Genomic DNA, 20,015 nt, shown 5'->3' on the forward strand with positions numbered 1-20,015 from the left:
CCGCAGCGGCCCGGGGTCCCCCTGCCCGGGGTCCCCCTGCCCGGGGTCCCCCTGCCCGGGGTCCCCCTGCCCGGGGTCCCCCTGCCCGGGGTCCCCCTATCCGGGGTCCCCCTACCCGGGGTCCCCCTGCCCGGGGTCCCCCTGCCGGGGGTCCCCCTGCCCGGGGTCCCCCTACCCGGGGTCCCCCTGCCCGGGGTCCCCCTGCCCGGGGTCCCCCTGCCCGGGGTCCCCCTACCCAGGGTCCCCCTACCCGGGGTCCCCCTGCCCGGGGTCCCCCTGCCCGGGGTCTCCCTACCCGGGGTCCCCCTGCCCGGGGTCCCCCTACCCGGGGTCCCCCTACCCGGGGTCCCCCTGCCCGGGGTCCCCATGCCCGGGGTCCCCATACCCGGGGTCCCCCTGCCCGGGGTCCCCCTGCCCGGGGTCCCCCTACCCAGGGTCCCCCTACCCGGGGTCCCCCTGCCCGGGGTCCCCCTACCCGGGGTCTCCCTACCCGGGGTCCCCCTGCCCGGGGTCTCCCTACCCGGGGTCCCCCTGCCCGGGGTCCCCCTACCCGGGGTCCCCCTGCCCGGGGTCCCCCTACCGAGGCCGCCGAGCGACGACCCGTTCGTGGCCAACGATCCGCCTAACCGGATACTCTCTCATGCAAACGGTTACCGGTTTCTTTTTTTTTTACCGGTCGTCATTTTAGCGGGTCTCGAGTGTGAAGTAGCGGCAGTTGTTCGTGGGGCTGCTGCTGCTGCTGTTGCTGCTGCTGTTGTTATCGGCGTGGGGAGTGGAGTGGGTGGGAGGAATCTGCGCCGCACATCGCCACGTGCATCGCCGCTGCGGACGCCAGATGCGCGCGCCTGCTGCTGCTGCAGCCGCTGCTGCTGCAGCCGCTGCTGCTGCACCGACACCGGACCCCGAGGCCGCGCTGACGCCTCTTCCCCCTCCTCCCTCCTCCTTCCTCCTCCTTCCATCCTCCACTCCTCCCCGCCCCCTCTTCCTCCTCCTCCTTCTCCAACTCCTCTCTCTCTTTCCCCTTTTCTTTCGTGAAGTTGTGGAGTCACCTGGTAAGGATTGCGCACAAGACGTGCCCCGCTGTTTTCACCCCCTTACGTGCGCCCGCCTCGCTCCTCTCCCCCTCTCTCTCTTCTCGTTGATTCTCTCACACGGCGCCGAGCCGAGCTCAAGGAAGGGGAGAGAGGAAGGAAGGAGGGAAGGACGAAGGGAAGGAGGAACCGAGGGAGGCAGCGCGGGGGGCAGCCCTGCCATGTCCCCCCCCAGCCTGACATTCGTGATCCTTCACCTCCAGCTGGTCGCCAGGGCGCTGAGCGGTGAGTGTGGGGGGGGGGGTCGGGTTCGAGTCGAGGGGAGGGTTAGCGGTTGGAGTTCGAGTCGGGGGTGAGGGTTCTTTCTTCGGCTTTGTTCGTGCAGTATTGGCGAAACAGCGGGGCGTGTTTATAACTCTGTGCGTAGACTCACACAAAGACCCATAGACTCACACATAGAGACCCATAGACTCACACAGTGACCCCACTGACTCACACAAGAGGCCCATAGACTCACAGAGACCCATAGACTCTCATAGAGACCCATAGACTCGTACAGTGACAAACTTCACGCAGATACCTGTAGATTCACATAGAGACCCATATACTCCTCACACAGAGACCCATAGACTCACATAGAGACCCATAGACTCACACAGTGACCCCACTGACTCACACAGAGACCCATAGACTCACACAGAAACTCACACAGTGACAAACTTACTCACACAGAGACCCATAGACTCACATAGAGACCCATAGACTCCTCACACATAGACCCATAGACTCACACAGAGACACAGAGACCCATAGACTCACACAGAAACCCATATACTTCTCACACAGAGACCCATAGACTCACATAGACCCATAGACTCACACAAATACCCATAGACTCGTCACACAAAGACCCACAGACTCACACAGAGACCCATAGCCTCACACAGAAACCCATAGACTCCTCACACAGAGACCCATAGACTCACATAGACCCATAGACTCACGCAGATACCCATAGACTCCTCACACAGAGACCCATACACTCACATAGATCCATAGACTCACACAGAGACCCATAGACTCGTCACACAGAGACCCATAAACTCACATAGAGACCCATAGACTCACACAGAGACCCATACTGTACAACACAATGGTGATGCGAGTGATGGACCGCGCTTCACTGCAGTCACGACGAGGCTGTGACTTCATTCCCCACTTGTGCAGAAGTTACCCGCATCTCCCATGGGTTCGAGATAGAGAGAAGGGGGAGGGACGTTTGGAGTGTCGCTCAGCCCAGAGCCACCACCACATCGGCGCGTTCCACCACAAATCACTTGCGGATGTTCGGGTTCGCCTTTTGGCGATGACCGGATGAGAGTGTTTATCCCAACTCGGCTCCGTTGAGTTGCCGGAGTCCACAGCAAGTAGGAGGATGATGGAGGAGGAGGAGGATGATGGAGGAGGAGGAGGAGGCGTTCCCGCTCACGTTCTGCCCGCCGCGCAAATTGCTGGTCCCGCGCGACTCGTGGATGTCCGCGCCGTGTGCCGAGATGGGAGCCACTCGGCGCGCGCACGGGCGGAGAGCCCGGCAGGGCCCGTGTTTACGCACGTGGCAACGATTAGGGGCCGGGAATCATCCAGACCCTACGTGCAGACAAGCACCACCACCACCCTGTCCAAGACAATCGCTCCCACGTTAGGCACGCGGAGCCTGCGCCTTGAATATCCCGTCCCCTCTCCAGCCCTGGGTTGTGCCACGAAGCGAATTCATCGTCAGCAGCACCATCAGCAGTCATGATCTAACCACTGCTGGATGAAAACCTCTCCAAGACGTCGCCGCTACCATCATCATCTTTCACGATCCAACGATGTAACAATTCAACTGGCTCATGCACACCAGCAGATTAGTCGTTTAACAATTCAACTGGCTCATGCACACCGACGGATTTCATCGTTCCATCTCCGCGGTAGTCGTCGTCTCTGCAAGACCCGCACGAGAACACGAAGCGAACTTCTCTCGTGCCCGAGCATCGGTGGCGCTGCGCCGAGTCGCAGATGGCTTCGCACTCGGCTCCCATCGTCTCCCCTCTGCTTAAAAGTCGGTGCCAGTGGGGGGGGGGGGCGAATATTACATTCGACGAATTCCATTCACATCCAGTCGGACTCTGTTGGGCAACGTAACAATACTAACTGCGTGAGTGTTTGTTGTTGCTCGTTGTTGCTAGTGTGTGTGAATCTGTGTGTGTGTAGCTGTGTGTGTGTGTAGCTGTGTGTGTGTGAAGTTGTGTGTGTGGGGCTGTGTGTGTGTGTAGCTGTGTGTGTGTGTGAAGCTGTGTGTGTAGCTGTGTTCGTGTGAAGCTGTGTGTGTGTGAAGCTGTGTGTGAAGTTGTGTATGTGTAGCTGTGTGTGTGTGTGTAGCTGTGTGTGTGTGAAGCTGTGTGTGTGTAGCTGTGTGTGTGTAGCTGTGTGTGTGTGAAGCTGTGTGTGTGCAGTTGTGTGTGTGTGATGCTGTGTGTGTGTGTGTGTAGCTGTTTGTATGTGTGTGAAGCTGTGTGTGTGTGTGAAGCTGTGTGTGTGTGTAGCTGTGTGTGTAGCTGTGTGTGTAGCTGTGTGTGTAGCTGTGTGTGTGTGAAGCTGTGTGTGTGTGTGAAGCTGTGTGTGTAGCTGTGTGTGTTTATGAAGCTGTGTGTGTGTGAAGTTGTGTGTGTGTGGGGCTGTGTGTGTGTGAAGCTGTGTGTGTGTGGAGCTGTGTGTGTGTTTGTGAAGCTGTGTGTGTGTGTAGCTGTGTGTGTGTTTAGCTGTGTGTGTGTGGGGCTGTGTGTGTGTGAAGCTGTGTGTGTGTGACGCTGTGTGTGTTTGAGGCTGTGTGTGTGTGTGTGTGAAGCTGTGTGTGTGTGAAGCTGTGTGTGTAGCTGTGTGCGTGTGAAGCTGTGTGTGTGTGAAGCTGTGTGTGTGTGTAGCTGTGTGTGTGAAGCTGTGTGTGTGTGTGTAGCTGTGTGTGTGAAGCTGTGTGTGTGTAGATGTGTGTGTGTGTGAAGCTGTGTGTGTGTGCAGCTGTGTGTGTAGCTCTGTGTGTAGCTATGTGTGTGTGTGTCTGTGTGTGTGTAGCTGCTTGTATGTGTGTGAAGCTGTGTGTGTGTAGCTGTGTGTGTATGTAGCTGTGTGTGTGTAGCTGTGTGTGTGTGAAGCTGTGTGTGTGTAGCTGTGTGTGTGTGAAGCTGTGTGTGTGTGTGTGAAGCTGTGTGTGTGTGTGTGTGAAGCTGTGTGTGTGTAGCTGTGTGTGTGTGACGCTGTGTGTGTTTGAGGCTGTATGTGTGTGTGAAGCTGTGTGTGTGTGAAACTGTGTGTGTGTGAAGCTGTGTGTGTGTGAAACTGTGTGTGTGTATAGCTGTGTGTGTGTATAGCTGTGTGTGTGTAGCTGTGTGTGTGTAGCTGTGTGTGTGTGAAGCTGTGTGTGTGCAGTTGTGTGTGTGTGATGCTGTGTGTCTGTGTGTGTGTGTAGCTGTTTGTATGTGTGTGAAGCTGTGTGTGTGTGTGAAGCTGTGTGTGTGTGTGTAGCTGTGTGTAGCTGTGTGTGTGTGCTGTGTGTGTGTGTAGCTGTGTGTGTGAAGCTGTGTGTGTGTGTGAAGCTGTGTGTGTGTGTGAAGCTGTGTGTGTGTAGCTGTGTGTGTGTAGCTGTGTGGGTGTAGCTGTGTGAGCTGTGTGTGTGTAGCTGTGTGTGTGTGTTGCTGAGGATATGTGTGTGTGTAGCTGTGTGTGTGTAACTGTGTGTGTGTAGCTGTGTGTATGTAGCTGTGTGTGTGTGTAGTTGTGTGTGTGTAGCTGTGTGTGTGTAGCTGTGTGTGAAGCTGTGTGTGTGTAGCTGTGTGTGTAGCTGTGTGTAGCTGTGTGTGTGCTGTGTGCGTGTGTAGCTGTGTGTGTGTAGCTGTGTGTGTGTGAAGCTGTGTGTGAGTGAATGTGTGTGTGTGTGAATCTGTGTGTGTGTGCCTGTGTGTGTGGGGCTTCTGTGTGTGAAGCTGTGTGTGTGTGAGGCTGTGCGTATGTGAAGATGTGTGTGTGTAGCTGTGTGTGTGTGTAGCTGTGTGTGTGTGTGTAGCTGTGTGTGTGTGAAGCTGTGTGTGTGTGTAGCTGTGTGTGTGAAGCTGTGTGTGTGTGTGAAGCTGTGTGTGTGTAGCTGTGTGTGTGATGATGAGTGTGTGTAGCTGTGTGTGTGTGACGCTGTGTGTGTGTGTGTGAAGCTGTGTGTGTGTAGCTGTGTGTGTGTGAAGCTGTGTGTGTGTGTGTGAAGCTGTGTGTGTGTAGCTGTGTGTGGGTGATGCTGTGTGTGTGTGTAGCTGTGTGTGTGATGCTGTGTGTGTGTGATGATGAGTGTGTGTAGCTGTGTGTGTGTGTGAAGCTGTGTGTGTGTGTAGCTGTGTGTGTGAAGCTGTGTGTGTGAAGCTGTGTGTGTGTAGCTGTGTGTGGGTGATGCTGTGTGTGTGTGTGTGTAGATGTGTGTGTGTGTGATGCTGTGTGTGTGTGTGAAGCTGTGTATGTGTGTAGCTGTGTGTGTGTGAAGCTATGTGTGTGTGTGGAGCTGTGTGTGTGTGTGATGCTGTGTGTGTGTGAAGCTGTGTGTGTGAGGCTGTGTGTGTGTGAAGCTGTGTGTGTGTGATGCTGTGTGTATGTGTAGCTGTGTGTAGCTGTGTGTGTGTGTAGCTGTGTGTGTAGCTGTGTGTGTGATGCTGTGTGTGTGCTTGTGTATGGGAAGCGGTATCGTAACGATTAGCGCGTTGCGCTACAAACACCAGTGGCGATTATCTGAACCCGTCCAGGGCCTCCCCTAGGTCGATTCAGCCTCAAATGAGTACCTGGTGTGATGTGTAAATATCGCCACTGGGGAGACAAAGGCGGCCAGGCGTGGTGCCCTCTCGTGTGCCTTGCCGACCTGCGTAGGTGCTCGCTTACAGCGCTTGCCCCAACAGGCTATACGGGGGATCTTTGTCTTTGTGGTGGCTGCAGCTGGCGAGGGAGCAGGCGCGGGGGGGGTCTGCGCGGGGAGCGGAGCTCTGCGCTGCTCTGAATGCATCCTCCTGCACCCATCCTGCGCCTGGTGCTCCCAGAAGGTGACCCCCCCCCCACTCAACACACTACGCTACCCCCCCCAACCACCACCTACACACATCACATCCCATACAGCCCCCCTCCACCACCACGCACACACCAGGGCTGCCACGGTGGCGAAATGTTAACTACCTCGCCTGGTATAGCGGAGGTCGTGGGTTCGATCCCCGACGCCCGCTGTATATTTGGAGTTTGCGTGTCTCCCTCTCTCTTCCTATGGTCGCGTGGACTTTTCTCCGGGTTTATTCCCTCCATATTTAGACTCTCAATGTGTGTTGAGAGTATTTGGCTGCTAACACATTCCTGCGGAGGGAGCTGGTAGGAACGTTGGTTGCTCGGTCAATGGTCAGGGTCAACGGCGGCGTGGTGTATTCCGCAAATATGCCCAACTGTGAGGGCGGGCACAAGCCGGCGTGAGTAGGTTAAACGTTGAGTTTTATAAGGGCACCAAGGGGTGACCAGCCCCTCCCCTCCCACTCCCCACCCAGCCCCTCCCCACCCTCAACACCCAGCCCCTCCTGACCCTCCCCACCCAGCCCCTACCTCCCCACCCAGCCCCTCCCTGCACTACGAACGGACACAATAATCCACTGTAGGCTGGTGTAACCAGGAGGTTCCTACCAGTATAAATGTCCACGTGATAAGCCACTTCATTGAGCATTCTGTTTTTTTTTGGGCCAGGGTCGCTTCTCAAAAAGATCTGCATAGCTCAGGTGGGCCTTACCTGGTAAAATAAAAAAATCATCGTTCGTAGCAAACAAAAACATCATAGTTCACATCCCCTTCATCCCCCTCCCAACACCACGAAGCTACAGACCCCCTCCACATACATCACACCCACTTCGCAACACACAACACACCCTACACCCCCACTGCCCCCACGCCTAACACCCATCACGTCCCCTTGACACGCCAACATCCCCGCTCGAGCCTCGCGTGTCAATCTCGCCCACCCTCCACACCGCCGGACCGGGCTCACACGGGGCCACGTGGTGTGAACGACGTCTCTGACAGCCGCGTGACCACTCGGCATCTTCCTTCGTTGTCACAATTCCAAAGTGACAATTTCGATTCACCGATCGCCGCTTCGTTCCTTCTCCGTTATTGGTGCAGAATGGGACTGCTGGAGGAGGAATCCGATGAGCTATGGAGCTCTTTGTTAGACACATGTTCAGTCGGGGCGGGTCAGCGAGTTACAACAACAAAAAGTACAAACGCACGATAGCAGGGCGACACAGAGAAACGGCAAAACAAGTCTCTAAATGTAAATAGATACGGCACATATTCTTGGTTCTTTCGGTAAAGTCACGTAGAAGGGAAATAATCAAATAATAAAAATAAAACATAATAACATAAAATTCTCACGACGTTTCGGCCACAACACAAGCAGCCGTCCACAGGTGAAGAACAGCGCTGTCGGAAAGACAGCGTCCCAATGAACACCGCTAAGCTTGGCAGCGTATTTTTAAGCTGGGTGGGAGGAGCAGAGCGCCTTGACGAAGGAGTTTGATATGTGAAGCAATGTTCATTGGGACGCTGTCTTTCCGACAGCTCTGTTCTTCACCTGAGGACGGCTGCTTGTGTTGTGGCCGAAACGTCGTGAGAATTTAATTTTATTATTTAATATGTATTATTTGATTATTTCCTTTCTACGTGACTTTAACGAAAGAACCAAGAATATGAATCCCTGCAGTCACGAAAGCTTTACATCGAAATAGATACGGCACAGTATACAATATTAGTATAAATTGCATAAGTGCATCAAATCCCGTGGATTTTTCAACACTAAATGCAAGCCTAAGGCAACAGAACAAGAACAAAAACAGTCCCAGACCACACCAAGACAGAACACAGCCTCTAGAAATTGCACATCAAGATGAATCTGTGGATACACAGGTAAGGAACAACATCAAAGATCACATTGGCAAGTTTTTCAAATTGCATTTATTAGGTATAACCCTGTGAGCCATGCGGCTCTTGAGTCGGGTGCAACCGCAACAAACAAAATATGAACAGAGAACATCTTAAAGCGACGACGCGCAACAGAAACATCCTGGATAAACCAGCAAATATTCCAGAAAAAAACCACCGTATTACAACGCTGTGTGCAAAAATCCCAGTGTGATGTAAGTGCAACAATAACAACCATATGACAATTTATATTAAAGTTACGTGATTGTGTCCAGCACTCATCTTCCGCTTCAGGATATTTTTTGAAGGAAGATTTACAAAAGCAACATAGAGCAAACACATGCTCCACACGCTGATGGGAACGGCCTGGTGTGAGTTCAAGTGGTGTTTCAGAAGAGATAGAGAGCTGAACTGGGCACTAACACAGCTGAGTCTACCCTCATGACCATAAACAATCAACATTGCATTTGTAAGCCCGGGTATCAGGGCGTGAAGGTTGAGCGTAACAATCAATTTTACTCAATTAACCGATTCCTACTCACACGACCATTGTTTTGGCATCCGATGTAATCGCCTCTTCCCTCTCCTATAGACCCCCCACCCACCCACCCGCCCACCGCCTCACCCACAGTTGTCGCGGTCACGAATCCGTGAGCGCGCATCACAGCCACCCTTTGTGTAGCGATGCCTCTCCCGATTTCACAGAGAGGCCCGGAATTGCTGGCGCGTAATGCGCGCGATTACTTTGGATGAGGCGGAACAATGGGCCGCTCTGTAGGCCGCCACATCATCAGAGAAGCTCTCTCTCTCTCCCCCTCTCTTTCTTGAGTGGATGGGTGGGTGGGGACCGCTCCTACGGTTACAATCGCACCTCTTGCTGTCGTCTCCAAATCGCGTCTTGTGTGAATCTTCCTTCACATGGCTCACTCAACGCATTCAAACCCGAACGCTCTACTCCTCGCGCGCCTCTCCCATCCCCCTGCCCCCCCCACCACCACCACTGCCACCCAGGATTTCCCGGGCGGCCGCTCCCGCTGCGATCTCCAGGAGCGCCTCCTCCGCTCGGGCTGCCCAGCCGACATGGTGGAGGCCCCGAGGAGTCAGGTGCAGCTCGTCCAGGCTCTGCCGCTCAGCGACAAGCCCGGGACGGGGGAGACGGGGGAGACGGGGAAGACGCGAGAGACGAGAGAGACGCCCTCTGGAGTGGTGCAGATTTCCCCGCAGGAGGTGTCGCTCTCCCTCCGGCCAGGTGCGTCGGGTCCTGTGGGGGAGGGGCCGCTCTTCCACGCGGCTCCGCGAATAAATAAGCGACGCCGCCGATCGCAAGCGAGAGCGCGACTCGCGGGAGGAGCGTGCCAGCGGGCGCTCCATCACCCGCGCCCCCCGCTGTTATTAAGAGGGACGCCCTAAGGTTTGGGGTAGGGGAACAAGTTCAGGCTGCACGGATGGTCGCTCACATTTCTCTTCGTTGAGCAGTGTTCCACATTGCAGCGTCCCTCACACACTGCCATGGTACCGCTCTGACAAAAACAAATATCCCTGCTGCCAACCATCAGCCTCTTATCCCCCCCACTGTGTTCTAAACCCTCACGCCGTTGTGCGGGTCCTCATCCACGGACAATTACGTCGCAGTCCATTCACACGGTAAGTGACCGCACCTCCTGTTGCCCCCCTTGACCCAACGCTCATTGCGCCCTCCTTGTCCGCGCGTGTGCGCTCGCTCGCAGGGGACCCGGCGACCGTGCGCGTGCAGGTGCGCCAGGTGGAGGACTACCCCCTCGACCTCTACTACCTGATGGACCTGTCGCTGTCCATGAAGGACGACCTGGACAATATCCGCGTGCTCGGCGCACAGCTCGAGGTCGCCATGGCCCGTCTCACGAGCAAGCTCCGTCTGGGCTTCGGCTCGTTCGTGGACAAACCCGTGTCGCCCTTCACGAACACGGCACCGGCTTACCTGCGCAACCCGTGTCTCAGGTGCGGCCCTGAACATCTGCCTGCCTGCATGTTTGTCTGTTCGCCTCGAAGCGTGGTTCTCTGCACAGAAGCTCAAATTCACACACGTGTGTGTGCGGCAATGGAGGGCGGAGGAGCTCACAACAGCGAGCGGAGCGGCGGGCGGATTAAACGCAGCGAGTTGGCACAGCGGCAAGCAAAGGTGGTGGCTCTGCCAGGCGTCTCAGTCAGTCAACCCATGGCACCTGCGTCTGTCTCGTGACTTCCTGCCAGCAGAGCCTTCAACACTTCACGCGGCCTTAAAGTGCACTTAGCCTGGCACAGGCTCTGTGGTGACGTCGCCTTCACTCCATGGCTATTGTTGTTGAGTTCCATTCCCGTCCACGGCGAGACATGAGCGGCCAGTGATATTCTAACCGATCGTGGAGGGTCTCACTAGGGTTGACTCGGCTTTAAAATTCACACCTGGTGCGGTGTTGTAGAACAGCAATGGGGAGAAAAAAATACGACCCGGGGTGAGACACTGGCCCACTTCACCACCTCGTGTGACCCTGACGGCTGTCAGAGTTTTGGTCATCATTAATAGCCCTTACCCCCAACAGTTCGATTGTGTATATATATTTAGGGGGGGTCTTTTGCCATTGTCTTTGTTGTTTTAAAGATGCATCTTCACTTATAATCCGATAACCAAACGCAGCATAATGATGAGTAATGGACCACAACACATCAGCACAATAGGGACTCGCTGGATACACCGATTGATGGAGACGGCTCCGTTACAATATATTTTCTCTCAAAACATCGTCATCATCATCATCATATCCGGTATCGATGTGTTGAACGATGTTTGCTTTTATCATCACCATCACCATCCGACGGTGGTGACTATGCACGTGGCCTGTAATCCAGCACTGTGGATCGCACGGATGTTGCGAAACTCCCTACCCTGGCTCGCCAGGAGAAGGCAGGACAGCGAGTGTGGACGAATCCCCATCTGTTTCCGTCTGTACGGGGACAAAGTGTTGCTCCCCTTGCGCAAGGCGTGGGGTTTCTCCACGTGCTCTGGTTATCTCGCGCGTGTGTAATTATAGACGCAACTCATCATTAATTGTCTGAAGGCGGAAATTTAGCAGTGGGGGTTGTCACCAGGGGGCATCTCGCACCCCCTGGGGGTGCGAGATGCCCTCTCTGGGGGTAGCGGGACATGGCCAGATAAAAAATTTAACCAAATTATCGAATCACAAATTAAGCACGGACACGTAAGTAACAACTACCTTGTTTCATCAAGCCCTATGCATTTATTACAATTATTTTGTTTATTACGATTGAGATCCAAAGGGGGTACAGAGCTGCAGTAAAGGTTAAGAACCACTGCGTCAGAGCATACGTAGTACCGTACAACAATGGATTTTGCTGCAATGCTTTCTGCTGACAACGTAGCATTTTCGCAGCAGCCCATCCGAACATTCGTTATGCAGGCTAAAGGAAATCCTGATTTTAGCTTCTGAGATCTAAAGATGGGCGCGGTTGGCGACGTACGACGGTGTGAAAGAAGTTCAACATGCACATGAGAGATGGGGCGCACTGCGGGTGACACTCGTGGCCACATGGTACATTCGTGTTCGTCCGCGTGTTGTTTATTATCTGCGCCAAAAACACACGTGCGCGTGCCACGTGTTGATCCAGGTCTCCCTCGGAGTAAGAGACCCGCAGTTGCCTCAATTGACTCCAACTTAGTGAGGCTGCTTGGTTAATCGATCGATGTAATCAATGGATACACTAATTGGATGAATCAATTTTAGTATATTTTTAATCACGTGCAATCACACCTCTGCTCCAGTGACGATTATCTGAACCGGTCCTGGGCCTCCCCGAGGTCGACTGCTTTAAATGAATGCCGGGTGCGGTGTGTAAACATCGCCACGAGGGAGACAAAGGCGGCCGGGCGTGGTGTTGCTGGCCACCCACCCTCTCGTGTGCCACAGTGCCGCCCTTCATAGGTGCTCGCTAACAGCACTTGCCCCAACACTCAGTCACAGGGCTATACGATGGACATTTGTCTTTGTCTTTGGTGGTGGTGGTGGTGGTCGTGGTTGGTGGTCGTCGTAGTGGTTGTGGTAGTGGTCGTAATGGTGATTGCGTTGGTGGTCGTGGTGGTAGTGGTGGTCGTGGTGGTTATGGTCGTGGTGGCTGTGGTGGTGGTCACGGTGGTTGTCTTGGTGGTCGTGGTGGTGGTGGTGGTTGTGGTGGTGGTGGTCGTGGTGGCTGTGGTAGTTGTGGTCGTGGTGGTGATCACCGTAGCGGTGGTGGTCGTCGTCGCCACGATAACCTCCTCGACTGTTCTCATCGGCCCCTTCCAGGTTCAAGCGCTTCCCCGTGTGCGGGACTCCCTTCGGCTTCCGCCACGTGCTGGCGCTCACCGAGCGCGCCGCCAGCTTCATCGCCGAGGTGCAGAGGCAGAACGTGTCGCGCAACAACGACGCCCCCGAGGGGGGCTTCGACGCCATCCTGCAGGCGTCCGTGTGCGGGGTACGCAGGCGGTGGTGGGGGGGGGTGCGTGAGGAATGCACGAATTGATGGGTGGTGGGTGAGGAGTTAGCGAATGAGTGAGTGAGTGTGTATGCACGTCGGACTTATTTCGCGCCGTACGTAGATGCGCCTAACTGATAGGAGGCGCGGTGGAGGGAATGAATTCGTGATCGTGTGGCGGTGAGAAGCGTTGTGACGGAGGGCGGGGAGGGGGGGTGTGACGCGATGTGAGTGGCGGGTGTGGGCCGTCGTCACGGTCATTATTGCAAGAGTTAACCATTGCCAGCGCAATCACCACCACCATCATCATCGTTATCACCATTAACACCACCAACATTACACCCATCAGCATCATGACGGCCATGACCAACAATGGAATCACCACCACCTTCATCATCATCATCAGAACTATTACCAACACCACGCCACCATGTTCTTCATTAACCAAATACAAAGATCCCCCGTAAAGCCTTAACCGACTGTTGGGGCAAGTGCTGTTAGCGAGCACACAACCAGTAACCATCACCACCACGTTGACCACGTGTTAAACACCCCCTCTAAATCTCCTGCTTCAAAGCCCCAGCGCAGTACGCAGAGCCCGTGCGCGGGCACACTCACCCTGAGCCTCGCAAGACGTCGTCGCCGCGAGTTCGAGGTGAGAGGCGGCGTGGTGCTGCTGCTGCTGCTCCTCACCGGGCGATCCGCGTCCTCCCCCACGCAGGAGCAGATCGGCTGGAGAGGCGGCGCCACGCACCTGGTGGTGTTCGCCACGGACGCGGGCTCGCACCTGGCGCTGGACGGGCGCCTCGCGGGACTTGCCACTCCTCATGACGGCCGATGCCACCTGGACCCCAACAACAGCTACGCGCGCAGCAGCGTCATGGTGAGCGCTCGCGCGCACGCGGGCAGCGTGGCGGTCGTTGTACATCATCAGCGCTGCCACCATGGCCGTCATCGCCGTGACCATGGTTACGATCATCAGCGTCATGATCATCACGGTTGCCATTATCACCTGTGCCATCTTTGTTATTATTCATTATCATCATAACTTATGGCATCATTAGCATCAGTCCTGTGACGTTAACGAATGGCTACCGCACAGACATAGTTTGTTACCCCATTTTGTGATGCCATAAAAAGGGGCCGTTGCCCGAAAACGTTGCCTGTTATATTTACATTTTTCACGCCTGTTAAGGGCGCACACACAGACACGCAGCCTCAATGCAGAGGAAACCTCGCGTCCATTGGCAGCGCTCACTGGGCGGACACCGTAGGGACCGCGTCTCGGAAAGTCCAATCATTCACGGGAACCAATCTCCCCTCTCTCTCTCTCTCTCTGTGACTCCTTATTCTCCCCACAGCTCACAGCGATCCACCAGATTACTATTTTATGTAACTGTTTACTTTTTTATATTTTGCCAGGTAAGGCCCACTGAGCTGTAAAGCTCTTTTTCAGAAGCGGCCTGGCCACAAACGATAGCTCAACGAACCTGGCTTATCACGTGGACATTTATAGCAGGCAAATACTCAAAACGCACGTTGGTTCCAAATGCGGAGGGAAAAGCCGGAGGATCCGCAGAAGAATCCACGCGACACACGGGGAGAGAGACACGCGAACTCCAAACATACAGCAGGCGTCAGAGTCGGGATTGAACCCGCGACGTCCTGCATACCAGGCGAGGTAGTCAACATCTCGCCACCGCGGCGCCCCAGATACCCGTGAGCGGATCGTATCATCATCATCATCATCCCCAGCCTCGCCGAGTCCCGATGACTCTTCTTTACAGCACGGTCCCGCCAAGTTTCCCGCAGTGAAGGATGGCGATGTTGCGACGCCTCTTCCCAGTTGTAATTAAAAGGCCGTCTTTGTCTCTCTGTCCAGGACTACCCGTCCCTCGCCCTGCTTGGGGAGAAACTCTCCGAGAACAACGTGAACCTCATCTTCGCGGTCACCAGACAGCACTACGCCTTGTACAGGGTGCGCACGTCCATCTATCAGCCTGGTCTGTCCATTCGCTGCCTCTGTGTCCAATGTCCACATATGCCTCTATGTGTTCGTCTGTCTGTGAATTTGTCCGTCTGTGTACGTATCAAGGTCGTGATTATTCAAATATTCAAATATGCTCAAAATGTCCCCCCAATATATCGCAAAATAAATCATTGCTATGCTATGTCAATAAAAATAACAATTTGCTAACCTTTGGTCACAATATGAGCACTGCAATTCCAGTACGGCCACAGTCCCCCCAACCTTTATATTTGAGAATCGCTTGCGATGCCTCCTCTTCTTGCCCAGTGGACCTACAACTTCCTTCCACACTTCACTGGGGGCAGTTAAGCCTTTCAAGGGCGTAATTATAATATTCAAATATGCTCAAAATGCCCCCCCCCCCCCCATGTATTACTATAAAATTGATTTTGTTTATATGCTTGTGGTTATGGTTGTACTTTATTAATCCCTAATCTCTGCCATTACATACAATGAAACAAGAAATGGTAAAAAAGTAAAAACAGAGCAATGTAATAAAATACACTATTAGACATTGTAAAAAAAAAATCCATCCCTTGTGTTAGTGACTTTTTAAATATTTTAGGCAGGAAATGAGTTATAAAATTTAGATCTTTTTCTGGGTTGGGACCCCCTGACACCCTGGAAGATTTGGTCCCCCCCAATGTTGACTCCATGGCTACGGCCTTGGTACGTATGTATTCATCTGTTGGTGCATCCGTCTGTATATGCATGTATGTCTCAGTGTCTTGCTTTATATACTGCCCCTTTGTCGACTATTGTTTGCCAATTTGTCTATGGGGTTTATGTTGTGTCTGCCTGTGCCTATTTCTCTTTATGTCTGCATTTGTCGATGTGTCTATTGTCAATGTATCTACTTATCCATCTGTCTGTACCCGATATCGGCATCCCTTTTGCAATTTTTCTACTTCCCTGTCTCTTGCCCAATTTGTCCGTCTGTCTATTTGAATGTCACCTTGTCTCTTTCTCCAGCCGTCGTCCACGAATGCTACCCTACCCTGCAGCGCGTCTGCCGCAGCACCTCCCGTGCTCAGAGCGTTGGCCCATCGTGATGTCCAGCATTGAGCACTCATCGTCTGACCCTCACCTCTTCCATTGACCTTGACCTTGACCCCTGGCTTTACAGAGCTACGCGCACCTGCTGCCCGGCACCACGGCTGGGATTCTGGCCAACGACTCGAGTAACATCATCCAGCTCATCGTGTCCGCCTATAACGTGCGTGCCCCTCTTTACTCAATCGCCGCTGGGGGGGGGGGGTTTGTTCGCCGCTCTGATCAGTGCTTGTGGGTGAAGGGGATGGGGGGGGTCCGGGGGAGATTAGGTACCAGGACCAGTTCACATGTAGCTCACCACTGATGTTAGCCATGAGCGGGAATCGAACTCGGGTCGACGCATTCATAGCACAGTGCGCTAATCGCTGCACCGCCGCATTCACACACGCACGCACACACATTCGCACGTACATGCACAGCAACAGTTACATCAACAACACCCCAGTTAGCCGAGGCTTTAGACGTTCCACGCGGTCAGCGCGAGTAATTGCGCCGTGTTTCTGGACGACTCCCAAAGGTGGCTGACTGGCTTCGCCTTGGCTCGGCCGAAACGTATTTGGCCGGGGGACGTCTTAGACGCGTGTCCCCTGGGGAGCCTCCGGCAATGCTTATTTTGATTCCCTTTCTGTGGGCCCGTGGCCAGTGAGATTTAGGTGGCGGGGTTTAGCAGCCCGTTCTGCCTGTTCACAGCCCCTCCCCCACGGCCCCTCCCCCACGGCCCCTCCCCCACGGCCCCTCCCCCCTCTCCCCCGCCTGCAACTGCGGTGGTTGTGGCAGTGGCGTTGCTCACGACACAGCGCACTGTGTGACACGGGGAGAGAGGGGGTTGGGGTTGTTATTCCCAGACCACGCCGATTGAACGCACACTCCACTCACGCACACACAAAGACAAAGATCCCCCGTATAGCCTTAACAGACTGTTGGGGCAAGTGCTGTTAGCGAGCACCGATGAAGACTAGCATGACACACGAAGGGGTGGTCAGCACCACTCCCGGCCGCCTTTGTCTCCCCAGTGGCGATGTTTACTCATTTGAGGCAGAGTCGATCTAGGGAAGGCTCAGGACCGGTGCAGATAATCGTTACTGATGTTGGCCGTGAGCGGGAATCGAACTCGGGTCGCCAGGTTCGTAGCGCAGCATGATAACCGCTACACCACGGCTCCCCACACACGCACACTCTCACACTCTCACACACGCACCCTCACACACACTCACACACACTCACACACACTCACACACACTCACTCACACACACACTCTGACACACTCCCACACACTCACACACACACTCTGACACACTCCCACACACTCACACACGCAAACACTCACACACACACTCACACACTCACACACACACTCTCACACACTCACACACACTCACACACACACACACTCGCGCACACACTCTCACACACTCACACACACTCTCACACACTCACTCTCACACACACACACTCACACACACACTCTCACACACACACTCGCACACACTCTCACGCACTCACACACACTCTCACACACACACAAAGATAAACAAAGATCCCCCGTGTAGCCTTAACAGACTGTAGGGGCAAGTGCTGTTAGCGAGCACACACACACACACACTCACGCACACACTCTCACACACTCACACACACTCTCACACACTCACTCTCACACACACTCACACACACACTCTCACACACACACTCACACACACTCTCACGCACTCACACACCACACTCTCACACACACACTCACACACACTCACACACACTCTCACACTCTCACACACTCACTCTCACACACACACTCTCACACACACTCACACACCCACTCACACACTCTCACACACACTCACACACACTCTCACACTCACACGTTCTCACACACTCACACACACTCTCACACTCACACACACACTCTCACACTCACACGCTCTCGCACGCGGTGACGCTATTGGTTGCGGGCCAGCGGGACCGGCAAGAATCAGAGGAATGTCCCTCCCCCAAAGCTCCTCGGCGCCGACGGAACGGAGACATTTCACCGTGAGACCTACTTCCATCCCCAAGCCACCCGCCCCTCCTGCCGACCCTACCCCGCTACTTCTACTGGCAACCTCACCATCAGATAAACAATACACATCAGGCCCATTGGCACAGAGGCCACGTTAAACAATCTGCCCGTGCGTGCAGTCACGCGACCGACCCCGTGTCGCCGCGCGTGCGCCACGTGCGCCATGCGTTCACTCCCCTCGTGTCTCGGCACCCGAGTCTGGACATTGTCACCAGCGGCGTGGCGACTGAGTGCGCAGGCGGTGCGACTGCGCAATGGAGCTACGAGGCGGGTGCATTTGGATAGCTCCCCCCCCCCCCCGACTCCACCTCTCCCCACTTCTCGTGAATTGTGCCAGGGCCCATGCCCCTGGGTGTCAGAGATTCACTCGCGTGGGTCAGCCCGGGACATAGCCCGCGTGTAAGTTGCAAGATTCGAGCTCAGTGTTGCGGCGTGGGCCAGGCGAGGCGGCTGTGTCGGTGGCCCTTCGCCCGGTGACTCTACCTTGGGATTTGAGCCACTCGTAGCCGTTTGCTGTGCTGATGTTTTGCCGTTCATATTTTGGCTTTCTGGGCGTATTGGTCTCGAGAACCTTTGCCCCTCGTGATGGATTCATTCTGCTGTTTATTGAACCTGTAGTGCTAACAAAGGCCGTTCGTCCACCCCATCCTACCCTCCTCCGTCCCGTCACCCCTACATGGACCCTCGTCCCGTGACCCCCCCCCCGCCCCTCTCTACGCTGATCCCGGTCCCGTGAATCCCCGCGCGCGGCCGGGGCTCTCAGAGCATCCGCTCGGTGGTGGAGCTGGAGGTTTGGGACCAGCCCGAGGACGTCAGCGTCTCCTTCACGGCCACGTGCCAGAACGGGACCGCGCTTCCGGGGCAGAGGCGCTGCGCGGACCTCCGTGTGGGAGACACGGTACGGGGGGGCGGGAGAGGAGGTGGGGGTGGGGAGGCGATGGGGGGTGGGGGGGCAGCGGCGAGGGGGATATCACTTGCTCGGCCCTCGGCTCTGCGTTGGGTCCTGGTGGGGTCGCTGCGTGGATGGATTTTGGTTGTGTGATGGAGAGGCGATGGTGTAGGGTTTAATGGTGGTAGGCGTAGTGTGGGGATTTAGCCGTGTCCAGTGATTCCTGGATTATCTGTTTGATCTGTGTGTGATCTGCCTGTGTGTGATCTGTGTGATCTGTGTGTGTGTGATCTCTATGTGTGTGATCTGTGTGTGTGTGTGATCTATTTGTGTGATCTGTGTGTGAGCGTGATCTCTATGTGTGTGATCTGTGTGTATGTGTGATCTCTATGTGTGTGATCTGTGTGTATGTGTGATCTCTATGTGTGTGATCTGTGTGTATGTGTGATCTCTATGTGTTTGACGCTGTGTGAGAGTGATCTATACTCTTTCCGTGCCCGTTAGCTGTGCGATTGCGTAATTCGGTATATGTTACCAAATTAGCGTGTGATATGTTTGACTCGTATGTACATGATCTCCTGTGATGTTGCGTATCTACGTGTGATCTGGGTGTAAGTTTTATGATCTATGTGAATGGCATGTGAGCGGTAATGTAGTGGTTAGCGCACTGCGCTATGAACTTGGCGACCCGAGTTCAATTTCTGCACATGACCAATCACAGTGGCGAATATTTGAACCGGTCCTGGGCCTCCCATAAGTCTACTCAGCATGTAATGTGAACCTGGTTGCGGTGTGTAAATATAAGCTCAAGGGAAACAAAGGCGGCCGGGCATGGTGCTGGCCACCTTAACCCCTCTCTTGCACAAAGCCGGGGTTCACAGGTGCTCGCTAACAGCACTTGCCCCCAACAGTCTGTGAAGAGGCTATACGGGGGATCTTTATCTGTGTCCCCCCCCCCGCCGTAGGTGAGCTTCGAGGTGCGCGTGGAGGCGCGCGGCTGCGTGCGCGGGCATCGAACCTTCACCGTGAAGCCCGTGGGCTTCGAGGGCGCGCTGCGCGTGCACGTGCGCGGCGCCGGGGAGCTGTGCGCGTGCGCGTGCGCGCGCCACGCCGAGCCGCGGAGCTCGGCGTGCTCGGGCAACGGGAGCCTCGAGTGCGGGGTGTGCAGCTGCGCACCGGGCAGGCTCGGGCCACGCTGCGAGTGCAGCGACGCGGACGAGGAGGTGAGGGGTGGACGGGGATGTTTGGGGGGTGGGGGAGAGATGAAGTTGAGGAAGGAGGAGAGAGAGAGGCGAGGGAGCGGGGGGAGGACGAAGAGAAGGACGGAGGGAGATGGAGGCAGGGAGTGTGGGAGGGGTAGAAGTGGGTAGGCGAGAAGGAGAGAGATGGGGAGGGGTGGAGGTAGCGAGGCAGGGATGAAGAGAGCAGGAGAGAGCGGGAGGGTGCGGAAGGGAAGA

The 20,015-nt window shown here is 55.1% G+C and overlaps 1 protein-coding gene across 1 annotated transcript in view; it reads left to right on the plus strand.

Annotated features, from left to right (window-relative positions):
- The first annotated feature begins 793 nt into the window (after window positions 1-793).
- LOC144720828 (integrin beta-3-like) overlaps window positions 794-20,015 on the plus strand; it is a 31,005-nt gene continuing 11,783 nt past the window's right edge. Inside the window, exons 1-10 of the mRNA XM_078597901.1 lie at window positions 794-1,316; window positions 6,036-6,139; window positions 9,060-9,297; window positions 9,776-10,025; window positions 12,365-12,533; window positions 13,255-13,416; window positions 14,416-14,511; window positions 15,689-15,778; window positions 18,433-18,567; window positions 19,524-19,781. Of these exons, the coding sequence (XP_078454027.1) occupies window positions 836-1,316; window positions 6,036-6,139; window positions 9,060-9,297; window positions 9,776-10,025; window positions 12,365-12,533; window positions 13,255-13,416; window positions 14,416-14,511; window positions 15,689-15,778; window positions 18,433-18,567; window positions 19,524-19,781 (1,983 nt within the window). The 5' untranslated portion in view covers window positions 794-835. The remainder of the gene's footprint in view (window positions 1,317-6,035; window positions 6,140-9,059; window positions 9,298-9,775; window positions 10,026-12,364; window positions 12,534-13,254; window positions 13,417-14,415; window positions 14,512-15,688; window positions 15,779-18,432; window positions 18,568-19,523; window positions 19,782-20,015) is intronic.

This window comes from Lampetra planeri, chromosome 10 (assembly GCF_965212315.1).
Source record: "Lampetra planeri chromosome 10, kcLamPlan1.2.h2, whole genome shotgun sequence".
NCBI lineage: Eukaryota > Metazoa > Chordata > Hyperoartia > Petromyzontiformes > Petromyzontidae > Lampetra > Lampetra planeri.